The 25,430-nt window shown below is 42.4% G+C and overlaps 1 protein-coding gene across 8 annotated transcripts in view; it reads left to right on the top strand.

The window, feature by feature from the left end:
- Positions 1-25,430, top strand: part of Phactr1 (phosphatase and actin regulator 1) — a 458,550-nt gene that overhangs the window by 251,204 nt on the left and 181,916 nt on the right. For all 8 annotated transcript variants that reach the window (XM_051194363.1, XM_051194365.1, XM_051194364.1 and 5 more), the window contains one exon: positions 14,597-14,761. In XM_051194363.1, coding sequence (XP_051050320.1) covers positions 14,597-14,761 — 165 coding nt within the window. The remainder of the gene's footprint in view (positions 1-14,596; positions 14,762-25,430) is intronic.

The raw sequence follows: 25,430 nt of genomic DNA, 5'->3' as shown, positions 1-25,430 counted from the left end.
TCCTCACTCTGTTTTTATTTCTAACAATAAACAGGACACCCCCCCCCTTTGGCTCACTCTGAGTGGTCTGAGTTTGGCATGCCATTCCTATTTGATTGGCTGATTTAAAATGATACAGTTGATAAGTAGAATGCAGTTTGAGCACTAAGGGAAACCTTGAGCATATAGTTTGAATTCAAACAGTGCTGATCCTGAAGGAATTTGAATTTCTGCTAAGTGGCTTCTTGACAATTATTTTTTTTAAATGGAGTTCTGTCCTTTTCATCCTTTTGATGATTTCTTTTGTGTTTTCCAAATATACACATACCGCCTCTTGTTGGTTTATACTAAAGAGTTCCAGAGGTATCCTAACTACCCGAGTGCTTAACAATGACAGAGCACTCAATGTTGGTGTTGGCTCTCTGCTCACTCTCTTGCATGCTATGGGCACTTAAGTACGTTGTCAATGAGAAGGTCTTGATGGAAATTAATATGTCTCACCCAGCAGTTGTGTCAAAGCTAAGAACTGTGGATTGGTGGCAGTACTATAGCACAGGTCTTGCATTTCAGAGAAATGTAGCAATTTCCCAGTAGCAGGCATGGCTATTTGATGAGCTCCATAGGACAGCTTCCCATTGAGCTATCACCTGCTCTCTGCTGGGCTCTGTACCAGACAAAGACTCTTTTCCAGTAGATAAAGTAGAAACCTCATCAGGAGAGACAACTGTGTGTGTCATTAGCCCATCTGGCCCTCACTGTCTTGACTAGCTAGAAGAATAACAAGGATGTCAGACAAAGCCAGACTGGCATCCCTCATGGAAGCTGTGTTGGAGGGAGGGAGGTGCTCCACTTCTCAGACAGTAGCTCAGGAATCTCTGGAGTGGATATAGTTGCAGTGAGAATTTCAGTTCTGGTGTTTGCATATTGTTTGGACATTCCCAGGCATGAGGCCAGACTCAATGAGTTTTCTTTTTTTGCATGTGAATGTAAGTCTTGGGAAGTACTGACAGTGTTTTGGAATTTGGTTGGAACTTAAGTTCAGAAACAGTTGATGGCCTTGGTTTCTGTAATGCCCTTAAAGATCATTGTGTCTTACAAGCCAAGAGTTCCTGTCTGTCAGTGTGTAGATTCTGGATATGTCCTCTCAGTTTTGTCCCTTTAAAGATGAGACAGTGTTGGCTTTTTGTGGTTTCATTTTAGAACTTGAAAGAATAAGGATTTCTTCTCTTTCCTCAAAATTGTTAATAGTCCCATATATTGAGCTGTCTAATAGATGCTTACTACATTTTATCAAGCATTATAACCTCTGACTCCATAGTCCCCATAAATACCAAAATTTTGCATACTCAAGTCCCTTATGCAAAAGGGTATAATATTTTCAAGGAGCCTACATGAAGCTCATATATGATATAAATCATCTCTAGATAGCTTATTATACACAATGTGATGTCATTGATATAGAAACAGTTATTATATTGAATTACTTAATAATGATGGCAAGAAAAGTGTGTATATGTTCAGTAAAGGCCCGAGTCCTTTGAAATACTTTCAAAGTTACTGACTCCATATGTGAGGCACCTGTAGATACAGGGGGCCAACTACACTTCCCTCAAAAGATCCACAAGGGACAGCTATGAGGTCAGGGGGTGTGACATTCAGCCTGTTCTTTGCAATATCCATGCTTTCTTTCCTAGGCTCAATGTCTTACCTTTCTGTGTTCAGGTATCATGGAAAGAAGAGATGGAAATGTGGTCTAGTGACACAGCACTTGCCTAGTGTGCATACAACACTGAATTCCATCCAGGGACCACAGAGGCAAATTACCTAATCAATAGTAAATTTTTGGAAGAGAAGAAGGGACTACAAGCTCAATTGGAACTAATTTAATCACAGTTCTCACTATGCAACCTAGAAGAAAACTGCAAAGATGATATATCAATTAAAATACCATATTACAAGGAAATAGGAAAAGGTGTCTGACAAATTGTAAGCCCACATTCTAGGAAAATTCCCCTTGAGCAACTTGTGGAGGAGTCCCAAGTGGGACTGTGCCGTTTAGTTAGCGCTAATTCACTGCAGAATGGAAGTGTTCTTTCTAATGCCAGCTGAGACAGGGTAGCTTCTCCCATGCAAACCCTGAAGAAGCTGAGATGCAGCCCCAAGTGTCAATAGGTAGGCCTAAGCAATCTATAACCAAAATGTGGAGTCAGACGATACGTATTGATCACCTATTAAATAAGTGCCACTTGCAGTTTTGCATGCCAACATAATGATGCTGCATATAATCAGGTTTCTGAAGTTAAGGAAATACAGTTCCGAGAGGTTAATTTGCATCAAGTCTGGGTGCTAAGTGGTGATGAGTACTTAAAGCTTTGATGCTCAGAGTCCAAATTCTGGGAACCATATATTTAGTTATAAGAATTTAAGAATACAAAATATAAGCACTAGGTTGAAGGTGAATTGCAAGGAGTAAGGTTTTCCGTTCGCCGCCGGTCTGGTTCTGCTGCCGTGCCTGCACCAATTAACACACAGAGACTCTGTATTTGATATAATGCTGTTAGCCCGTTACTTGTTTCTTATAGGCTAGCTCTGTCTTAAGTATCAACCCATTTCTGTTATATATAAGTACTTCCACGTGCTCTAATCTTACCGGGGAATGGGACAGGCGTCTTGTCTCCCCAGTCTCTCCATTTTGACTCTCCTTCTTACCACTTCCTCTTTCCTCCTTGTCTCCTAGTCCCTCCTATCTTCCTTTCCTATTGGCCAACAGTGCTTTATTCATTAACCAGTATGAGAAACATATTTACAGAATGACATCTCCCATCAGTGAATTCATTTTTTTTTTTACTTTTTTAAAAGAATATTTATTTATTTGTTTGCTTTATGTGTATGAATGTTTTTGCCTGCAAGTATGTTTGCTTTTTCACTGTGTACTTGTATGGTGCTGCAGACACCAGATGGATGAACTGAATTATAGATGGTTCTAAACTGTCACATGAGTTCTGGGAACCAAACCTGGGTCCTCTGCAAGAGCAGCAAGTGCTTTTAAATGTTGAACCATCACTCAAGCCCACCAGAACTTCTTATAGGGAAAATTAACCAATGGCTTAGCCTGTTGATAATGTCTTAAAATTCTAACGTCATCCATGCAGAAGAACAATTAAAGGGAACTGTTAGGACACCAAGGAAAGGACATTTGCTTCTGAGAATGGACTAATAGGACCAACCATCTACATGTATTCCGAGACAAGGGAAACAGAAAATTTCTTGTACTTCTTTTTAGGAAACAAACAAACAAGGTTTCTTGTCAAGACAAGTCAGAGCTATTGATAGTAACTAAAATAAATACACCTGGAAAGGGAAGAAAGAAAATAAGGCTGTTTTAGCAAGACTCAATATCCTGGCCAAAATATCCTTCCCAGAAATCTTGTTTAAATTCCATATAGTCCCTACAAAAATGATAAATGGCACTGAGAAGCTGGCCTGGGAGCTAATGGGAACCACATAAGGAAATTGTCATGTCATCAGAGGAAGGAAATGAGGCTTAAGAGGAAATAGACTAAAAAATGGTTCTTAAATGGAACACAAGCTTTCATGTGATCCTCTGGCATTTTGCCCTCTGTGGACAGACTAATATCAGGAAATCTTAGAACAAATTCAAGGGTGGTACAATGCCTAGGAGTATATAAATCTTGACAGGATCAATGGCAAGAAAGCCTATTTGTGAAGGGTTCACACAGCCAGGTCTTAGGTGCCTTCAAGCCACTCCCATAAAACAATGTGTGAGCCATGATGAACAACCTCTAGACTCAGGAATCCTTTGTATTCTTTTAATATTGTGTGTGTGTATGTTTGTGTGTGTGTGTGTGTGTGTGTGTGTGTACATAAGTGCATGCATGTGTGTGTGAATGTGTCAGTGTGTGTGCATGTGTGCGTATGTGTCTGCATGCCTCACTCTTTATGTAGTGGTCACAGGGAAACAATGGTCAGTTATTTTCTTCTACCACGGGGGTTCCTTTAAATCAAATTCCAGTCATCAGTCTTGGCAACAAGCATCTTTACCCACTGAGCCATCTCACCAACACATGACAGGAATTTTAACTCCCTCTATAAGCTGGCACATTCTAGGCAAATCTTCTGGACTCCTCTTTGCCTTCTTTTATGCAAATTTGTAATGCAAAAAACAAGGCATTATTGCATTATTTGGCATACTGGGGCATAGTAGACCTTCCTGGTGTCTCACAGGGAAACAGCAACCAGTCATTCATATCTGTGTTTGACTCTGGCTACCAAGAATTAAAGAAAACTTAAAAGATTTATTACAGACATCCTTGGAGCCTTCAAAAGGCTAATTTGTAATGTGATGTAATGTATGTTTGTCATAACTGAGGGAAATAAAGTTAGGAAAAGTATTCCTATAGGATAGAGATGTTTTGAAGATCTAATGAGACAGAATGTTTCATGTTCAGCACTTCCAACACAGAAAAGGAATCAAACATTTTAACCAGCATTTCAAATGATAATTGTATGTACTGTCAATTTTGGGGTATACTGGTTAGGAAACTCTAGACACAGTTGAGACCATGCAAAATTCTATCATTCCCTAAAACACAGGCAAGTGGTGAATGGATAAGAAACTTCATACCCGGAGAAGCTGCTATTGGTTCTGTTGTCTACCTGGTACCACAGAATCCTTTTTGTGTTCAGATGGCCCTTCCTAAACACATGTTTCCTACTACAATGGGAACCTTCAGGATATGCCTGCTGTATTAGTTGGATTTCCTCTGGTGTGCCAAAGTACCTGAGAAAAATCGACTTAAAGGAAGAATCACTTGTTTGGCCCCTTGTGTCAAACACGTTGGTCCATAGTCATTAGCCCCTTTGTTTGAGGACCTGTCATGGAACATCAGCACAGCACTCCAGGAAGCATGTGGCAGAGTGTGACTGCTCACCTCACATTGACCCGAAAGCACAGACACAGACAGGAAGGGGTGGGAATCACAAAATCCCCCTCCAGGCCATGGCCCCAGGGTCCTAAATTCATCCCAGTAGGCCTCACCTCTTGACAGTTTAGCCATGTTCCAGAAGGATCAACAGCTGATATTGAACCTTAAACATGGCCTATGGGAACATTATGACCCAGCTCAAAACACCTGGTAATTCTTCTAAGTTGGCATTGCCCCTACTTTACAGAGAGAATGCTGATGGGACTTTCTCAGAATTGCACAGTGAATTTGGTTTGTGCAGTATTGCTTCAGAGATTCTCAGCTCGGTTGAGACTATGTACAGTTTTAAATATTCCATGTCCTATTGAATAGTGTCTTGTCACCCAAGTCATCCTCTGTTCTCTTCTCCTGTCTTGACGCAGTTCTAAGGTAGCCTCCCCCCTCAAAGTGGCAGGAAGATCACCTGTAGCTCTGAACTATAGGACAAGGATTGGAGAATTGTGGCCCAGAGAACCAGCTGCTTGTTTTTAGTAAATAAAGTTGTATAGGTTGTATAGGTTGTATATTGCCTTCAAGGGCAATATCAGTGTTGCACTTTTACAATAGAGACTGTCTGGCCCATGAAGCCTACAGTGTGTTTATTATTTGGTTTATCAGAAAGAACTCTCCGACCTCTGTAGGAGACGCCAGTCTTAGCTGACTCTGGAAGATACAAATTATTTTTCTGCAAGAACATTAGATCTAATGAACAAAGAGTCCACATTAGTTAAAGATGGTCTGTGCTTTCCACATGCATTCACGTGTTAAACAGACAAGTTCTGTTCCCAGGCCACATATATTCTGTGGCTCAAATGAGTGAGATCCTGTTTGGTAGGGTTCTGTAGTCACCACAAATGGCAGTGGCTGAAGGTTAAATTCCTAAAGCTGAAACTGGAATTGTGTGTTGAATGTCTCAGGAGGAACGCTGCTGATAACATATAGCCATCTTGATAGTTGTCACACTGAGTCTGTGTAATTGTCAGTTTAAATGGAACCTAGTTCGCTGCTCTATTAGCTGTGCTCTGCATTCCTCGACTGCCTGTGGCCATGGACTAGAAATAGCCTCATATTCCAGGTCCCTGCTTATGAAATGTAAGGTAGTATAACAGGATCATACTTTCTCAAAGCCTATGGGTAGTTTTGTGACTTAGAGTTTCATTCACTGTTAACCAAGGGTGGATAAAGATTTTTTGCAGCAGGGAAATTACCAAAGGAGGCATGCCCCAGCTGCAGATTTCTAATCAAGTGTTCTCCTTGAGGTGATGTTTGATGTGTCCCTGTGTGTGGTCTCAGGGAGAAATGTGGATACATATTACATCTGTTGGTGGTTGGCTGTTGAATTTCTAGGAGTACTGATTGACTTAGACAAGCTGGGCAAGACCCACATCCATAGCTCACTCTGGTGTACCCTGATGGCTGGTACAGACTGATGCCTTAAGAAGCAAGGTCTCTACATTTCTAGTGAAAACTCTATGGATGGTGGCATCAGTGCCTTCTCTATGTCTATCTTGTATTGAACCTCTTACTTTGTTTTGTCTATTCATCGCATGTATCTGTTGACCTTAAGAGGAGGACCAGTCTGGAACTTATGTGGGTCATCCCATATTATGATCATTCAGTCATAACACATGGCATACAGATACATAAAAGTTTAATGACTCCCACTATTTGAAGTCATTGTTCTTATTCAGTTAGCCAGGTTGCGCCTATCAGTTCAATTAAGAAGTCAATAAACATGTACTAAGTACCTAATATGTGATAAAGGGTGGGCTAGGTATTGAGTTCAGGAAGAAAAACATAGCATGTTTTCTCTTATTTATAGTGCTCAGATTTTATATAATTACATAAAATCACATGACAGGGAAGTAGAATCATAACTATCTAGGGGACTAAAGGGAAATAACTAGTGGAGTGAGAAAGAGGAGGGTCATGGAGAACAGGGTGGATAGTTCCAAAATATATTGTATACATGCATAAAAATGGTCTTGAATAACACCATATAATAAAATATTATTAGTCAAAAAAAAAAAAGATATTGACTATGATGGTAGCACATCTAGTCTGTAACTCCACGTGAATCCTAACCTGTCTGTTAAGAGTCCCAACAAGATCCTAAATGGAGTCTCGTACTTGATGTCATTCTTGAGTGAATCATTGGAGGTAGAAGGTAACTGGCCAGCACAGGGCCACATGCCTAGCCCTGGTATTAGGATTAAAGCCAGATTCTTTGCAAACCCTCCAGAAGGAAACATTTGTCACCTGATAAAGGCTAAAAAGAATGCACATCCACCAAGTGGTAAATTTGAGCCTAAACCATCTTGGCTTCAACATTAACAGTGTAAGATGTATAGCATTTTCTAACTGAAGCAGGTTCAAGCTTATTCCAGTCTAAACTGGTACATCCTGGTCTTTAACTGTAGTTCATACCAAAGGCATTTGGTAGAGAATGCCCTATAGCCCCTACTGCCCGGGTGGCCCAGTGTGGGCATTCTCCATAGAACCTACTGGCAGGTAGGCATAGGATATATTTTTAGGCTAAGGTTACACTCTTCCCCTGCTCAGTTCGAATCTGTTCATACTGGCATCTGTTCTGTAACCTTTTCATGTCCCGAAGCCGATTGCTTTCCTCATGCCTGAAGCCCTCCTACGGCTCTATCAGTGACAAAAATTTGAAGAGGCAGACCTTCACACGGTGGGGAGATGTTTTAAAAATAGGCATGTCTTAATTTAAAAACATGTGTTTCTTTGCTGCTGGGCAGTTATTGCTTCCTACTCATTAGCCCCTCCCTATATTTTTCCAGCTGTATAGTGGGGACACTATATGGCATAGCCTTTGAGAGCAGTGTGAGGGTTCAGAAGGCGGTAGAATACATGTGCGTAGCTCAGGGCTGGCAGTTGTCATTAATACTGGTACTGTCACCATCACATCACTCCCAGCCTTGTTGTCATTGCGTTTTTTGTCGCTGTGGCAAATACTTGAATTAAATCAACATACGAGGAGGAAAGGGTTTGCTTCATTTTGTTTCTACAATTTTTTGCATATATACAATTTAATTTGATCAGTTTTACTACTAATTGGTCTATCTTCCCTCTCTGGTCGAATGCTCTTTTACTTCCCAAATAGTCCACTTCTACGTTTATGTATCTTTTGGTAATGCACCAAGTCTAATTAGAGCTGCCTACATGAACTCAGAATGTGATGCATTTAATGGAGTACAGGCAACCTGCCTGTGGTTCTATCACCGAGGAAAGTGACTCACTGCCCCAGCAACCATTAACTGCATAGAGGCATAGAGCTCCATGAACCCATGCCTGCCCATGATGGAATGTTGATACAACTAATCTTGTGTTGGTCTTGTTTGGGTAAATAAAAAAGAGGGAAGTTTTAATTTTGTTTCATGCCTTCAGTTATTTCGTATTCACAGGATCCTGTCCCATTGGGCCTGTGATGAGACCGAGCATCACAGTGGAGGCATAGAAAGTTTGTTTACTTCATAGCAGCCAGGAAACAAAGAAGGAGACAGGAAGGGGTCAGGGCTCTGACACCTCCTTCAAGTAACAACTCCCAGAAGCCTTTCTGTCGATGCGCCCTACCTCTGAAAGGTTCCACCTGGTCTTAAAAGTGTCACACTCTGGGACCAAGCCTTGACCATGTGGGCCTTTGGGTGATGTCTCAGATCCAAATACTTGAGTCACTGGTGGCATTGTTGCCACCACCATCATCATCATCATCACTACCCCTGTCATTGCTGTTCCCATCAGAACCTATGGGAAGTACTGTCCTATCTAGAACAAGAAACAGAAAACCCTGTTGGGGTTTTATTTTGGATTGTCCACTTGGCACACAGGGACAGTCTCTCAAGAGGTCCACATGTCGGGCTCCTTCTGTCTCTTTCATTTCCAGATAGACATCAAATAGCACAGACCACAGATGACTTCCTTCTGACCTATGGCCCAGTTGGAGGCTGTACAATTTCTGCTCACAAGGCCATGGTGGTGCCATCCTCAAAGGGGGCATTTTATAATTGTTTTCTTCATAATTTCGTGTGTGTGTGTGTGTGTGTGTGTGTGTGTGTGTGTGTGTGTGTGATTTAGATTATATATACCCCTAGTCCTCTACTCCAACTTCTCCCAGACCACCTCACCTTCCTTAAATGGGGCCTCTATATCACCCACACACACACACACACTCCAAGGTTCTTGGGACATTGCAGAAGAGAAGACAGAAAGATTTTGAGAGTCAGAGGTCCAGGAGGACTTCTGAAAATCAGTGTTGTCTGGGAATGACAGGGCCATTGCACTCAAGAACTTCCTCACACAGCTGTGGCTTCTTGCCCAAGTCCCACCCAAGACCAAGCAATTGACATCCCCTCATGGAACAGGGCGAGCTCATGATGGGAAGCCTTTTGATAGCCAAGCCACCCTGAGAAATGCAATAGTAAGGATGCCAGGTGAGGCACTGTGCCTACCTAGTGTCAACACATGCCCACAGGGGTTGGTAACAGCACCAGCACACACAGATGTTTTGGATTCACCAGGACCAAAACCATGCAGAAGTCAAATGTGATCATTCCTGAATTTCTAAGTGGAAAGAAAATATAGTATCTTCCAACAATTTCCTGTAGACTGAAGAAAATCCAGTTGTGATACAGGGAGACCTAGCTGCCTATTAAAGACAGCTCCCTTGGTTCTACTACTGGTAAGCCCCTGGGAGATGCTAACCTAGGCCTCCCTCTGTCAGCAGGTTCTGAGCTAGCTCAGCTGCCTGGCTTCCTGTCTTTTGATTCATCATTTGCCTTCCTGGCTTTGGACCCCGGAGTTGATTCATGTGTGAGGGTGTGCCCTTCCCCTCCCCAGCTGCCTTAGAAAACTACCTTTGAGGCTGAGAACAGATTGCGAAAAGCAGCCTTTCTGTGCTGTGTGTTAAAGGAGGCTGGTGTCAGAAGCACTTCTGGCCCACACCCCTTCCCTCCTTCCTTCCTTTATCCCATTATCTCTCACATCACTGTGTCAGGAGAGGACTTGATTCTGAGCTCTGTTTTGTTTTGTTTTTCTTCCTCTTTAAACTGTATTTACAAGTTGCCCTTGTGCCTTCAGGTTTTATTATCTGATGGCAGAGCAATCAGGTTGAGAGATAACCTAGTCACCAGATGAATAGGTGACAATGTAATATGAGTGATTAAAATATAAATCAATTAAACCTAGTCGGATCAGCAATCTCCTACCCTTGTGGGCTAAGTATCTTGAGTTTAATAACACACTTATCAAGGTTTCATTTAACTAGACTTATAATTATGCCTTCATAATGCTCTCTCTGCTCCTTGCCACTCAGGGTTTATAAAAGCGCTCCTAATTGATTGCAATTATTTTAATGCAACAATTTCGGAATCATTTTTATCCATTGCTTAAAGACATAGCGGAGAACAGCTTCAGTCATCGCCTTGTTGCTAAGAGATAAAATACCATGACCACAAGCAACTTGAAGAGGAAAGAGTTTATTTCAGCTCACAGTTCCTGGTCACAGTCTATCATTGGGGGAAGTTGGGGCAGGAACTCAAACAGGACAGGCCTCTGGAGACAGAAACTGCTGCAGGGGACTTGGAGGGGGGGGGCGCTGCTTACTGCTTCTGTGTCCAGATCTAAGCTATGTCAGGGCTTCAGTGCCAATGGGGAAGCAGCAACTCCAGCAGCTGGCACGGTCTAAAGAAAAAGAGGTCCAAATTCGCTGTGGCACCACAGCTTATTTGCCCATTCTAGTTTGTTTCCTTTTCCATTTTTATTAGAGCCTGCTTTTAATTTCTTTCTGATTTTAACCCCCTCCTTGGCTATCTGCAATGCAACCTTCCTGAAAGCCTCCCGAACCTTCATCTTCTTCCCTCAGCCTTCAGTCTGCCTTCCCTAGCACTGCTGAAGGACTCCCCCTTCTGCCCACATCTGATCTGATGTGAGCTTCAGTTAAGACTTTCAGTAGCACCGCATAAAGACTTGAGATGCTGAACACTACTGTGTGTGCTGACCCCTCCTTCTCTTCTCCTTCCTTGAATCCCCGTTCCATAAACTTCTCGCCCTCTTCCCAACATCCCCATCTCTCACCTTTCCTGGATCCTGCCATATGCCCCACAGACTACATTGTTTCTCCTCTCCCGCCTGGAAAGTTTCCTAAAATCATTCCCCAAGACCTTGGGCTATAAAATCCAACCTTCAAAAAAGAAAAAAAAAAAAAAAAATGCAACGGGTTTTTTTTTTTTTTTTTTTTTTTTTTTCTTATCTGGGCCCAAAGTCCTTGATCTTAAGCTGCCAATATATTGTACTTCTCCCTTTTCTCATCAATGTTCTTTTTAAAGATGTCATACCATCGTCATGAAAACCCCGAACTTTAGTCGCCCTTACTTCGGCATGCCTCTGCGTGACTCACGTCAGTTGCTTCTGAATGTCTGGCACTGCCTTACCTGAGTATAGGAAGCGTGAATACAGTGGGCTTCTGAGTATTGTCTTTGGCACCCGTTTCCTTATGTTCCAATGTGTCTGTCCTTGTCTGCTAAAATGAGTTTCCTAAGAAACATCTGGTTGCAATTATATCCCAACAGTGTTAGTTAGCCTTCGTGTTCCTGTGACACATTCCTAAGAAGCACAGTTTTTACAATGTATTTTGGCTTGCAGTTTGGAGACTTGGGTCCATGGTCAGCTGCCTGTCACTTTGGGCCCACAGTAAGGCAGAGTATCTGACAAGGATGTGTCGTGGAACCGAGTTGCTCACCTCATGTCAGCCAGGAAGCACAGAGGTAGAGAGTGAGGAGGGCCTAGAGATAGAGTCATCTCTTTGAGAACACAGTCCCACGCACTGATTCCTTCAATTAGGTTCTACTTCTTAATTTCTACCATTTCCCAGTGATGCCACAAGTTAGAAATTTGTCAATAGACTCACCCACTGATCGTAGAGGAAGCCTTATGATGTACTCATCAGGATCCCCATCTTCAGCTGCACCAGAAGCTTTTGAGGGACACTTCCCATGGAAACACAAGACAGCCTTTACCTGCCAATTAAAACCAAGCCCCTCTCCCAAGGACTTTTGATGTCCTTCATTAATTACATTCATTTTGGGGGGATCCCCCCCAAAGCGTGTATCTCCTAGCATCTTCTATACCTCAGTCTCAGAGCTGATCGTCTACCTCATGTTCTGACGTAACCTCGCCAGTCAGTATGTCCTTCTGTTCCAGATACTGTTATAGCTCCAATCTCTATTAAAAATTGAGCATTCAATACATATAGTACTGCCGGGTACCCTTTTAAAAATTACCTCACTTTTCTTTCCGATTCTGAAACAAAACCCAAATGCATAATAAAACCCTGAGAGGAGTTCAGGCGATTCTGGTTCCAGACTCCTCCATAATGGACATCCCCTGATGTCACTGCTGCGTTCAGCCCCTTTATGTTCCAGGAGGGGACATGTTGTCAGCCCTCTTGAGTGTGTTTCTCTTGCCAAGCATCTACTTCTCTCTATTTTTTCCCATGGGAGAAAATTGCTTTTCTCTACCAGAACCTAGAAACACGATCTCCCCCCCCCCCCGCCCCGGGGTCTTCTCCAGTACTGGGGATAGACATTCATCTCTTAGTTTTTAGGCTGGATGCCCCTAGTGCAGTGTTGAACACACTGACTGGTTTCCTCTGCTTCTCACATGTGCTCTCACAGTTACATCTAGTTCATCATTTTGTCTTCCTCAGAAGTGACCACAGTGTCTGCCACAGTATCTAGAGTTCAGTTGATAAAACAAGGAAAAGAAGAACCGTCTATGTGTTTAAACTGTTTAAAGATGCCCCTAACTACACGTGGTTGGACTTTGGGTCTTTCAACTTTATGGTGTGAAGGTGCCATGTGAAATAGAAACTGTACTTTGCCTTTTTAATTGAGATCTTTTCCTTGGCTGGTGATGCTGGGTCAAGACCCTCCCTGTCTGGCAATGCTCACAGCATCAAGGACTATTACTAGTAAGTCAGCCACAAGGGGAAACAGCAGTATTCTACAGTTCTCTCTATGACTAAGTAGTAATACTTAGTATGTCACATACAGTCACTTTAATGGCACTTTAGTTAGTGACAGTTCATCAGGATGTAACCCATCCTCTGACTAAGAGCACCTGTAGTTGAAGGATTAAGTACCCTCTTTATTTCAACATGTTCAAATCATTGTTGTCCTCACCCCCACGAACTGTACCTCCCCACTGTGTTCCTTGTGTTAATAATGAAGGTCCCACTCTGCTGACCTGAATCTGGGCATTGGGAATGATCTGTCTCTTGTCCTTTGGGTCACTCAGTGAGTCATATGGCCTATGAATAGACTGATTCCTATATACCTCCCAGGTGCATTGATGGCCCTTAAATCCTACTGCCCAGAAACTGCCATGTAGTCACAAGTATAACTCCCACAGGATACCTACCGCCTGGCACATAGTTGAGTCCATCATTATTTGTGAGTGAAGGGGTGGCTTATGTCAAAAGCATGTTCAAAACCCAACAGACAAACTCTAGCCACATGGTCAAGCTCTCAAGCACTGTGTTTGATGCAGCAGACAAGGGAACGATTTTATGAAGACAGGGATCACATGGTAGATGAAAGCTGCCCGTTTACCTGGCTACCAGGAAGCAAAGAGACAGGAAGAGGAAAAGCCAGAGTCCCAATACCCTGTTCAATACCCACACCCTTGATCTTCCTCTCAATGGACCCCACCTTCTAAAGATTGCACCGCCTCCTGATAGCACTAGGCTGGAAATCAAGCTTAACACACTGGACTTTGAGGGAGTACTCCAAATCCAAACTATATCAATGTGGGTATTGGGGTCAGTCTTACGTGTTGCCTAAAAGACTCACAACCTCCAGGATAAAAGGAAGTGAGGTGATTGTAAAAATCTAGTGGAAGTGTGAATGATTTTAATATTGTTCATTCACCATAGGAGGGGCCATTCCCTGCTCAAATCTCAGTGCTTTGAGGGTCTGAATGTAGCAGCCGGGCAGTAGTGAGTGGCAAGCTGTGGGTAGCGGAGACAGGAGTACCAGAATAGACAGCAGATCAATGTTTTCTTCTTGCCCTTTCTTTTCTCAACAAACAGTTCTATAGAGGTTACACCTGCCAGATATTGGGTGAGAAATTACCACATGAACAGTTACCCTGACACTCCTGTGAGTCTTCACATGGCCTCTGGAGGGTTATGTCACCTGCAGAATGAGCCCCCCCACCCCCACCCCAGACATCTTCATCCCCCTTCCCAGCCACCTTCGTCAAGGTTGGATAAATTCGATCAGGATGGTGGTGAATGTCTAGCTACTCAGGAGGCTCAAGTAGGAGTGTTGCTTGGGACTCGGAGGCTGGGGCCAGCCTACATGTCACAGTGAGCACCTGCCTCTTTAAATATTACCGAATTCAATAAAGGTGTTCTAGATCTCTAGAGTTTGGCTGACTGTCCCCTCACTTTCAGAACATGCCGATAGGGCTCTCATTCCAAAAGGCAAACAGAGCTCAAGTCACATGGTTTCTGTCATCTGTCACCATGGAAAATGCTGGCCATCTGTGAGGCTCCCGTTTTAACACTCCCCCCCTCTTCTCTTTATTTCCATCGCTTTCTTGGAAAAAACAAGCTGAGGAAGTGGAGAGGCTGGCGGCAATGCGTTCTGACTCGCTGGTCCCGGGCACACACACCCCGCCTATCCGGAGGAGGAGTAAGTTTGCCAACCTGGGAAGGATTTTCAAGCCTTGGAAATGGAGGAAGAAGAAAAGTGAAAAGTTCAAGCACACATCAGCAGGTAAGGTGCCTGCTGGCCTTGGTTCTCATTGGCTGTTCACTGAGTTAAACATCTCATCTTAATTCAGAGGATTTGATCCCCATCAGCTGTCTGACCCAAAGCAGAAACTCCAGCCTGGGGACTGCTGTCGACTTTACTAATTCCTGATATAATAAGGACTGGCTTTTAAGTCTCAGCCGCTGTCCCATCTCTCATGGAGATTTTTCTTTTTCTCTTGTTGGCTATTTTTTAATTTAAGAAATAACTGCTTTTGTTTGATCTATAAATAATCTGAACTTGGAATGTCACCTTTTCTATAATTGAATACTTTCACTCCAGCCCTGACAATCCATTCCTTATTATTCACCCTGATATTCACTGCTCCAGTAAAAGTCAACAGACAACAGAAAATGACTTATGGACGGTCGTTGGCAGATAAGATCAGGTTATTTCATGGAGGAAGAATCATGAATAAATGATTCTTGGACAAGGCAGAAAAGCAAAGAGTGGAAGTGAGCCATCACCGCAGTTAGCCACACACTTCATAGCTCCGTGGCCAGCTGGGAAATGCCGGGGGAGAGAAACTCAACTACAAATCCTCACTCCTGGAACCAGACTGCCTGGGTTCAAAGCTGGTACTTGCTGGTTACAGGAGCGTGCTTAGTTTATTTGTCTGTACCTCGGCTTCCCCATCATTAAAAGAGGAGGGTAAGAATCAGTACTTTGCATGAATTTTTATTTGTGGAGACAATGAACAGGTGGCCATTTTTAAGTACATGAGGATGTGGAGAGGAAAATATGTAGGGAATGACAAGGAGTTTTTACCCTGGTGGTTTTAGAGAAGATGGTAGGAAATCTGCGCAGATTGGATTTAGATTTGTGGTAATCTTGGGTTGGTACATGCTCATGGACCTTCTTTTTATGTATACCCAGAGAGAATGCTGTCTGGGTGTCATCCGAGGGGGAACTTATCAGAGGGCCCTCTGCTCTTTACCTCATCTAGCTAGTCTCCAAAGACACACATCTCCCTACATTCACACCAGGGCTTTAGGATTTGGCATATGACCTTGAGAATACTACAAGTTAGTGTACAGCCCTTTGTTTCTCTTCGTAGATCTCATCAGTCCCTGGGCCCTCTTCCAGGCTTTTATTTTCCTCTTCCAGCATTTTCTAAAATCTCATCCTGTTATCGCACCTCAAGGCCATTACCTCCTCTATTGCTTGGGCTTCTGCCCTCTGCCTCCCTCTTAAGAAATGATCGGCTTCTTGTGCCTGAATGTTCATCAACAAATCCAACAATCTCCAAGCCACACAAAGAAACTAGAGTATCAGAGAGGAAGATTTTGAAATGGACGTGGGTCTCATGGCAGACACTCCCAGGACCGTTCCCTGAGCATTGTAACCTTATAGCTCTGATTTGCTGGTATCTGAAGTGAGAATAGGCTTGTCATCTCACAAGTTTCCAAATCATTGTCCCTGTGGACCAGTCCCTTCACTCTGACTCTGCCTTCTCTTCCTCCCTGTGGATGGAGGCAAATATGATGGTATTGGATATCTCATGAAATATTAAAAATCTGAAAACTTTGTATGTAAAGCTGTTTTGAGAAAACACTCCCAGTCTATAACTAGTAGACTTCCTTACTTTAAGTCCTTATGGCATAGTCACCATGACTGGGCTATTTGATCTGGCAGTGAAGAATGCCATTTACATATGACTTTTGTCTCTTTTTAAAAGGCACAATTCCTAAATGGACATAGTTTCAAACTGCCCTCTAAATCTGTATCTCTGTACCTGTGCCTAAGTGCATCTTGCAGACCTCACCAGAGAAGTTTCTTTGTACAATGGTTGGCTGTTAGTACAGAAATTCCCAAAGGTGGAAGTACAGAGAATCAGTGTCTGCAGAGTGCTCACCCATAAAGAGCCATCTATATCACACCTCCTTACCCCACAGAAGAGGGAGCAGAGGTCAGGGAGAAATGGGGTGAACCAGCCTCCTCAGATTTGACAGGGCCACTGTACACATGTATTCTCAGTGGCTGTGGTTGTCTACAGAACACCTTTATGAGATCAAGCCAGTTGGCATCCCGGCATGGAGCAGGAAAGAGCTCATATCCATTTTAAATATGAAAAAGAAGTAGAGAGAAATGTACTCTGTAGGCAACATAAGGCAGAAGACAACAGAACAGAAAGGGAATGAAAGTGTCCTCTGAGGGCCTAGTGACACTTGTTACTGCTGAGGAGTTCCTTAGCTTTAACGTTGTGGCCCCAGCCATTGTCCATGCTCCAGGGGATGGCTCCTAAGCCACATATACAAGAGCAGTACTAATTGGGCTCAGTGAGTTACTATATAAAAAAGAGAGAAAGTGATGAGGATTGACTGACAGATCTAGGAGGAGTTGGGGGAGGAGGGGGATGTGAATATGATCAAAATACATTATAAGCATGTAGGAAATTATCCAAAAAATCATAAGAATATGAAATCAATAAAAAGATGTACCTCCTGGATCAGAAAGTAGAGGGTACACTATAAAGCATCTTTTTTACTATCATAGATGGATGAACACACCACATTGCTGAAGCTATTCCAGTTTATTTTAAACTTATGTTTCACCTTGTAGCATCCTTTCTACTTAATTGGATTCCAGAATGTTATTTATTACTTTTGCAGAGGAAATACTTCTGGGCTACTTCTTAGCCCAAAGGGATAGTCTGACAACATAGGAATAGTCAACACAATGAATTGTATACTGCTATATAATTAAAAATGTTGACTTCCGTGTGTTTGGATAAGTCACAAATATGAGAAATATACAAGAGGATCCCTAGGTTATGAGAATACGAACTGGTCAGCCATTTTCAGCTGGTGTGCATACATTTGTCTTATATGTGTGTGCTGTTATTCTAATTGAAGCTGGTAAGGCAGCTCATTCAGGGCCATCACAGTAGGTAGAGCAGCCTTTGCAGTGGGGTCTTTCAGTCAGGGAGTGAGTTCAGATTTCACTCTGAAGTCTCATCCATCCTAGGAAGATGCATGAGGGTGAGTGGGTGCATAGCGACTGTGAGAAAGCATCTTTAGGGATAAAAGCCCTGACTTAATCACCTTAAGGTTTTTGGATTTTTTGTTTTGTTTTTGTTTGTTTGTTTGTTTTTTTTCTGAAATCAGGACAGGATGCTCAGACATCATTGAAAAGAGATGTACTATAAGATAAGGATCCCCACTGGAGCCAAGGTGGGTCATATATCAAAGGTAGAGGAGTCTAGCTAAAACTGGACGATACAGAGAGGAACACAGACACTGCAGACCTTTGCTAGTCCCCTCCGTTGCTTCCTGATCAGCAGGGATGTGAACAGGCATCTGCTTTAATGAAGCCCCTGCCACCATACCATCCCCACCACAACAGACTTACATCCCCTCACTGTGAGCCTCCTCTACGTTGTTTCTTATTAGATGCTTGGTCACAAGGACTAGAATAGTAACTAATACAACACAGATGACTTTTTTTATTAGATGTGGCTGTCCATCACAGCTATGGATAAAGCTATGGGAGCATCCTGGGTTGGAATTTTGCCAGTTGAGTAAAAAGAGAACCAGGAAAGAAAAGGAAAAAGGAAAAGGGGGAAGAAGGTTAGGGAAGGGAGAAAAGAAGAGAAGGGAGAGGAAAGGAAGAGATTTGTGTTCATGTCCAAGATTACTGGCACAAGTTACCATAAATTCAGTGGTACAAAGACCTGGAAATGTGTTGGCTCACAGTTCTGAAGACAAAGTCCACAGTCAAGACACCAGCAGGGCTGGCTCCTCCTGGCATTCTGATAGAGAAGTTCTTCCACCTCTGTCCCTCCTGCTGCTGACTATGTGAGCCTTGCTTGGTCCATTGCTGTGCTTTGTCTTTGCCTGTATCTCCATCTGTTTCCCGTGTGCCTCTCGGGGTCTCCCATTCTTTGCTTTCTCTTACAAGGACATTGGATTTTTGAATAACAATTAGTCATGATCCCATTCCAAGATACTTCTGAGCTAGGCATGGTGTCTCACACCTGTTAGCACAGTACTAAGAAGACCTGTTATATAGTGAGTACCAGGCCAACTAAGCCTACATAGTGAGACCCCCCCCCATCTCAAAAGAACAGCATCAACAAAATACTTTGACTTTGTGATTATTCGCTATTAGCTTATTTTCAAGTAACTTCTCATTTATGCTCACTAGGGACTTTCACATGTCCTTTGGAAGGTTACAAGAGTTTAAATAGACATGTAGAGTAGAAAAGAGAACTCCAGTAGCTTGACAGGAATTAAAATAGACAGTAGACTTCAAGTCCCAGAGAGGTCATAGAACTTCAGACTATCAACGAAGTTAGTAGCAGAAGTAACTTGAAAGACAGGCAAACACGGTGATAAAATCCAGATCCTCAAATAAAGGCTTTTCAAGATGGTACTATATGGAAACAAATCAGAGACTGAAACCGTCGGCTAGGCGTAAATACCTGTATATCTTATTTGTAAACATTTCATGCCGACTTAACTTTGTCGTTGTCAATCATATAAGACAAGAAATTTTGCTGTGTAGTTTTCATATTAAACTATTGAGGTGGCAATCCCTCTGGACGATTCTCCATTCTTTTTCCAAACTCAGGTGTTTTTCACCACCATTTTTGTGAGTGACTGAAGTACTACCACTTAATTGAGTCATATAACTCAAGGGTTGCTTTCCAGTCCCTTTCTTCTTCTATTAGCAGACGCTCCTGATAGAAACAGTGCTATACTAGGACAGCAGCTCCCAGACAGTTGTCACTGCTTGCCTGTTTCCCTACCCGCTGTGAGTCACGCTGGCACTCAGCCCTACCCAGCTGACAGCAGTATGTCTGAGGTAGAAACAGTAAGCCCTCCATTGGTGGATGCAGAGATACCCACTCCCTTTTGCACATGGTTTTTCTGTGCCAGATAATACATGTAGAGCAGGATTTGTGGACAGGATATATTATATGGGCTCCCAGAAGCAGAAAGCACTGGCTTCTCCTTGGGCTCCTGAGCCTAACATTCATTCTGCTGAAAGTATTTCTCCTCCTGAAAGTCTCCAGTGTGGCAGCAGCAAGCCCTGAACCCTGGCCTGGGAGGCAGTGACTTCATCTTGGTCCTAGATGCCCCTTGTACATAAAGCCAGAACACCCAGAGGCACTGCTGACATCACAATCCATGCCCAGCAAGGGCACATCTTTAGAAAGAACTCCTTGGATAGAGAAGACAGTCCATATCGAAATCAAATTATGACTTTGAACCTGACACTATAGGCTTCTGGGATCGTGTGGAAGTCCATTCCTGATGCTCAAGATGGAAAGCCCCTGTACTAATCTTAGACCACTAATTCTTCTCTACTAGGAATTCCTAGCAAGGCATGTGATTGAGGGATGTACATTTGCTATTCTTAGAGCAGAAAAAAGATTACACGAAGGCTTGCCTTGACCTCCCTTTGTTGTGTAGTACTGCAGCGCATTGGTAGCAGATGGAAGTACCCTTTTTCATAAAGGCAACATCTGTCTGCCATGCAGACAAGCTCTGTGGGCCATCACTGGCAAAGCCGATGAGCTGGGAGTATACGTTTTTCCCTGATGGCTTGAACAAATGAGACTGATGGATAGTACTGAGAAAGAGAGCCAGCTGTGACCCTTAACACCCTTGTTTTAGAGTTTCTCCATGTCTCCATTTTCCTAATGGTAATGGTGTCCCCCTCCTTCCTGAGAACCTAGGTTTTTCGACTTATGTAAATCACAGGAAATTCAAAAAGGATTCCAACTTAGCATGCTTCTTTTATTTATATGCAGGCCATTGTTCCTGAACTTTGAATAGTGAGGACAAGCATGACTTGTACCCCTTCCTCCTCTAAAGGTCACGGTCTTGAGGGAAGAGCACATAATTAGGCTAGTGAGTGTGGGAAAACATACATGGTGTGAGGTGAGGTGCATGGAGCCTCCAAGCATGCATAGGAGACAAGCTACATAGTTAAAAGTCACCGTGAGAATTTTCTGGAGAATTGGATAATTAACCAGGAGTAAGACAATGAGCACAAGCAAGTCTTCTGTCCTGGCCAACAGAACAGAGTGGCACAAAGGTCAGAGAAGAGAGAAGTTTAAAATCTATAGCCTCAAAAACTGGTTATGGTTTGAAAGGTGTTGCTGGTTTAAAGAGGATTTGGAGGCAGAGGGGAATGGGATCTAAAGAGTTGGACAAGGAATGGTGTTGAATACTGCTCAGGATATGTTAAGGATCCTAGGCTCTATCCTAAAACAGTAAAATACCTTAAGGACTTATGGAGATAGCTCAGTCAGTGAAGTGTTTGCTATGCAAGCATGGGGATTTGAGTTCATTCCATAGATCCCACATTTAAAAGCCAGATGTGGTGGCATACTCACAATCCCAGTAGGCAGAGACAAATAGATCTCTGAGGCTTGGTAGCCAGTCCCCCTGGCCAAATTAGAAAGTTCCATGGCAACAAGAGACCATATCTTAAAAGGCAAGGTGAACAGTATCCTAAAATGACACCTAAGAATGACCTCTCATCTACACACACACACACACACACACACACACACACACACACACACACCCACACATATGCACTTGTGCTCATACACATGCACCACACAAGCTCTCAGAAGACTGCACTGCATTTTTTAAAAAGGTTAGTCTCTATATCATGGGAAAATCCTGGCACAGAACCAAATGTTGTTTTCAAGTTTATAATGTCACAACATCTACATATATGTTTGTAGTGAAAGAAAGTTTATTTGGGATAGAATTAAGAGAACACCTCCTTTAATGTCTCATTAAATGTCATATTAATTGTTCCTGTTGATTCTGGTAGCAAGCAAACCAGCTAGCAGGTGGTTGGTTATAATGTTGGGGAGAAGGGAAGACAGACTAGATAAAAATAGTGACAGTAGCAGCTGACAACTATGAACAAACCAGAAGATAGTTATGAAACAGATCCATTGATATTGACTATAGATCAGGTATGGAAGAAGGGAAGCATGAACTCCCCTTGAACTTATTGCTGAGCAGTTAGATAGCAGGATACTGTCCCCTATGCTAGAGATCCCCAAGAGAAGCCTGCTGGGTAGAATGATGTGCTTGGTAAAATGATGACTTCTGTGAGTTTTCAAGGCATCAGATGGAGGGCACGCTGGGGATAGAGACTGGAAACTGAAGAGACCTGGCTGAAAATGTAGATGGGAAGTTGTGTGCACATGGATTATCCTTGAAGCCATGAGATATTAACTGGAAAATTACTTGGGAAACAAAAGGAAATTGGAGCATCAAGAAGGACCTCTGGGCTGGAGGTTATGGGTGGAAAGCAAGAAGGCAGACAAGGCTTGATAGAAAAAAGAGGAGGGGCTGGTAATGTCACTGAATGAGAGCATGAGAGTTGAAAGAGGAGAAAGGTCAATGCTGCAGGTCCTACCAGATGGGCACTAGACCTGGGAGTCTCTGCAATGCTCACTGACAACTCACCATGCATGGCTTTGGAATGATTCTGAAGAAGCCATATGGGTGGAATTTACTTAGCATACAGTTGACAAGTAAATGCAAGGAGAGGAAATAGATTTTGAAAGTTAGCTTGAGCAGGAGGAGAAAGCAATGTGAGCATCAGAAGGTGTTTTTGTTTAAGGTTGGTCAGACTGCAAAGCTGCACAATTTGCTTTAACATAGTGTTCCCATGCCAAGGGAAATCGAAACATCCACGAGGTGATTGCAAGCCAAAGAAATAACATTTCACACGTCTTTCAGCAATGACAATTCTCATGCTTAGGAGAAACAAACATACTTGTAAGTGAAGTGTCAGCCTCTGGTTTTAATAGGAATGCATCACACCAAGCAGAGTAACCTTCAGCATCTGGCTGGGTCACACATTCGCTTTGGGGGATTGTTGGGAGCATTCCATCTGGTTTGCTCCTCAGCACTAAAAATAGATGGAAACAAAAAGAGGTCAAGCATGGACAGGCCAAAACTATTCTTCCTTGTATGTCCCATCTGTGACCCACAAAGGGAATGTCTAGGTTTGCAAGGCAAAGTGGAGGGAACAAAGACTATGGAAATCAGTGCCTTTGGGTGCTGGCTTAGGAAAGATGAACCCATTGCCTCTGAAGGTGAAATTCATCCAGTATTTTCACTTATAATTCAAAACTATTAAACGCCTCCCCCCCAATGTCCCAGAAAGTAGCATAGACTGTAGGTGTCTAATAAGTGCATTTTAAACTGAAAGTCAGTCATGTGGCTAGCCAGTTCTGTGTTTATAATTTCCCAGTGAAAAGAAGAAAGGAGAGAAACGTAGTTACTTATGCAAAGGTGGAAGGTCTTAGTCGTTGAAGAATTTGCCATCATTCATAATTATTCTGCTTCACCAAGTTATATGTAGATTTGGCTACATAACACTGAAACTCTTTGAACAGCGTTGTTCTTCAGATTGTTAATTGCTGTGTAACAATCTCTTTCATGCTTATTGCCTAAAAACAGCAAATGTTGGATCATTCCTCATGGCTGAGAGGTTGACTAGGCTCAGCTAGATGGTTCTGCTGCTAATCTGTTAGGAAATCTGTTATACATTTGGAAACAGATGGGCTTGAAGTCATTTGTGGATACATGGGGGCATGAGGGGAGCTAGGACCTACGTGCTTCTCATGTAGTTTCAGGGACTTCCTATGTAGTCTTGTCTTTTGGTCTTTCCAGCAGACAGATCAGAACCCTCACAAAAGCAGGGGCCAACATGCTATTTAAGACTTAGATCCAGAGAATAGTTAAGATGTCTTGGGAGTTCAGGGGACCCAAGTTTGTTTTCAATCAGTCAGACCGGACAGCTCACACTCACCTGTAACCCCAGCCCTAGAGCAGTAGTTTTCAACATGTATGTTGCCACCGCTTTGGGGAGGTGGGGTTGAATAATCCTTTCACAGGGGTCTCCTAAGACCATGGGAGAACACATTTGCATTATGATTCATAGCAGTCACACACAATTATAGTTATAAAGTAGCGATGAAAATTGTATGGTTGGGCATCACTACAATATGAGGAACTGTATTAAAGGGCCACAGCATTAGGAAGGTTGAGAACCATTGTTCTAGAGGATCCAATGCCTTCTTCTGGTAACCATGGGTTCATGAGTGTGCACACAGGTATATGCACACAGATACACTGAATAAATCTTTTTTTAAAGGACAAATTCAGAATTGATGGAGGTTCATAGTCATGATATTTTCTGGTAAATAAAGTAAGTTGCAGGGCCAACCTAGAATCACTATTAGAGTGGAGTTAACAAGAACATGGATCCTGGGCTGTTGTTGGAAAGCAGCTCCAACCCTTGTTCAATGTGTAACACATGACAGCAACCATTGTATATTCTTTCTCTCAATGACAGCATACTTCCACTAAGATAATGGCAATAGTAGTAGCTCTGTTGGAGTTACCATATCATGTAAAATAAGCACAATTCTGCCCTCGCCTTGTAGACTTTAATCTTACAACAGACATGTGTGAAATTATAATTATTGCTAGCACTGGGGATTGAATCTAGGGCCTCAAGCATGCTAGTCAAGGGCTCTATGACAGAGCTATACCTGCAAGCTCATCACGTGGTATTATGAACCACATTTGACAGGTAGAGAAACCTGAAGCTCAGTAATTGAAAGTTTAAGATTGCAAAGCTGGGATTTGACTTGGTTTCTATAGTCTCATGAACTAGATTGCATTTCAGACCCATGAGTTTTAGAATTTATAATTCACTTGATTTCAAAAACTTAACTCACTCTACTTAATGGTGGAATTTCATTCTTTTCCTTTCCTGATAATATCTTTATAAAGTTGAAATTTAAAGGAAGAGAAACCTATTTATAAAAACAGACATGGTCACAATAGGAGTCTTTTTAAATAGTTTTAAAGTTGAAGAGTAAGCAGGATGTGGTGGCCAACTTCTGTAATCACAGAGTTAGGAAGGTTGAGATAGGAGGATTACTGGTTCAAAGCCAGCCTAGGTTACATGGTGAAAACTTATCGCAAAGAAAATTAATAATAATAAAGACAGATGGTAGCACCTTACACCTTTTGGCATGTATCCCACAATGTCTAGTTCAATGACCCACACGTGGTAGAAGACCTAGATTGGTTGAATGGCTTAAAAAGAATAAATGAATTGAAAATCCTGAATTGGAAAATCCAAAACCCCAATGCTCTACAAGATTTTTAGTTTAATAGTCTATATTTGAAAACTTGATTAATGAACAGAATTAAAAATATATAATATTACTATGGGGTACATTTACAAAATATGTATGAAACCTAAGTATGTTTAGACTTGGGCCTCATCCCCCAAGATACCTCATTATGTGTTCCAAAATCCAAACCACTTTTGGTCCTGAGCATTTGGGCAAAGGGATATTTCATCTGCACCATTTCATAAACACTATCCCAGTCTCACAAAAAGATAACTGCCTTCATGGTTTGTTGGGATGGTATCTTATTCTGCTGTATGGTACATAGAAACAGTAGGTTGGATAAACAGGCATTCATCACAGGGGCTTCTGGAGTGGTCACTGAGTTGGGAAGGGCTATAAGAACTAATTTTTTAAAATGTATTTTATGTTTTGACTGCATGTATACATGTGTAGTATGTGTTTGACTGGTACCTAAGGAAGTGAGAAATGGCTGTT

This window comes from Phodopus roborovskii, unplaced genomic scaffold (genome assembly GCF_943737965.1).
Source record: "Phodopus roborovskii unplaced genomic scaffold, PHOROB, whole genome shotgun sequence".
Lineage (NCBI taxonomy): Eukaryota > Metazoa > Chordata > Mammalia > Rodentia > Cricetidae > Phodopus > Phodopus roborovskii.
Note: the sequence above shows the minus strand (reverse complement) of the source record. Positions and strands in the feature narration are given on the sequence as shown.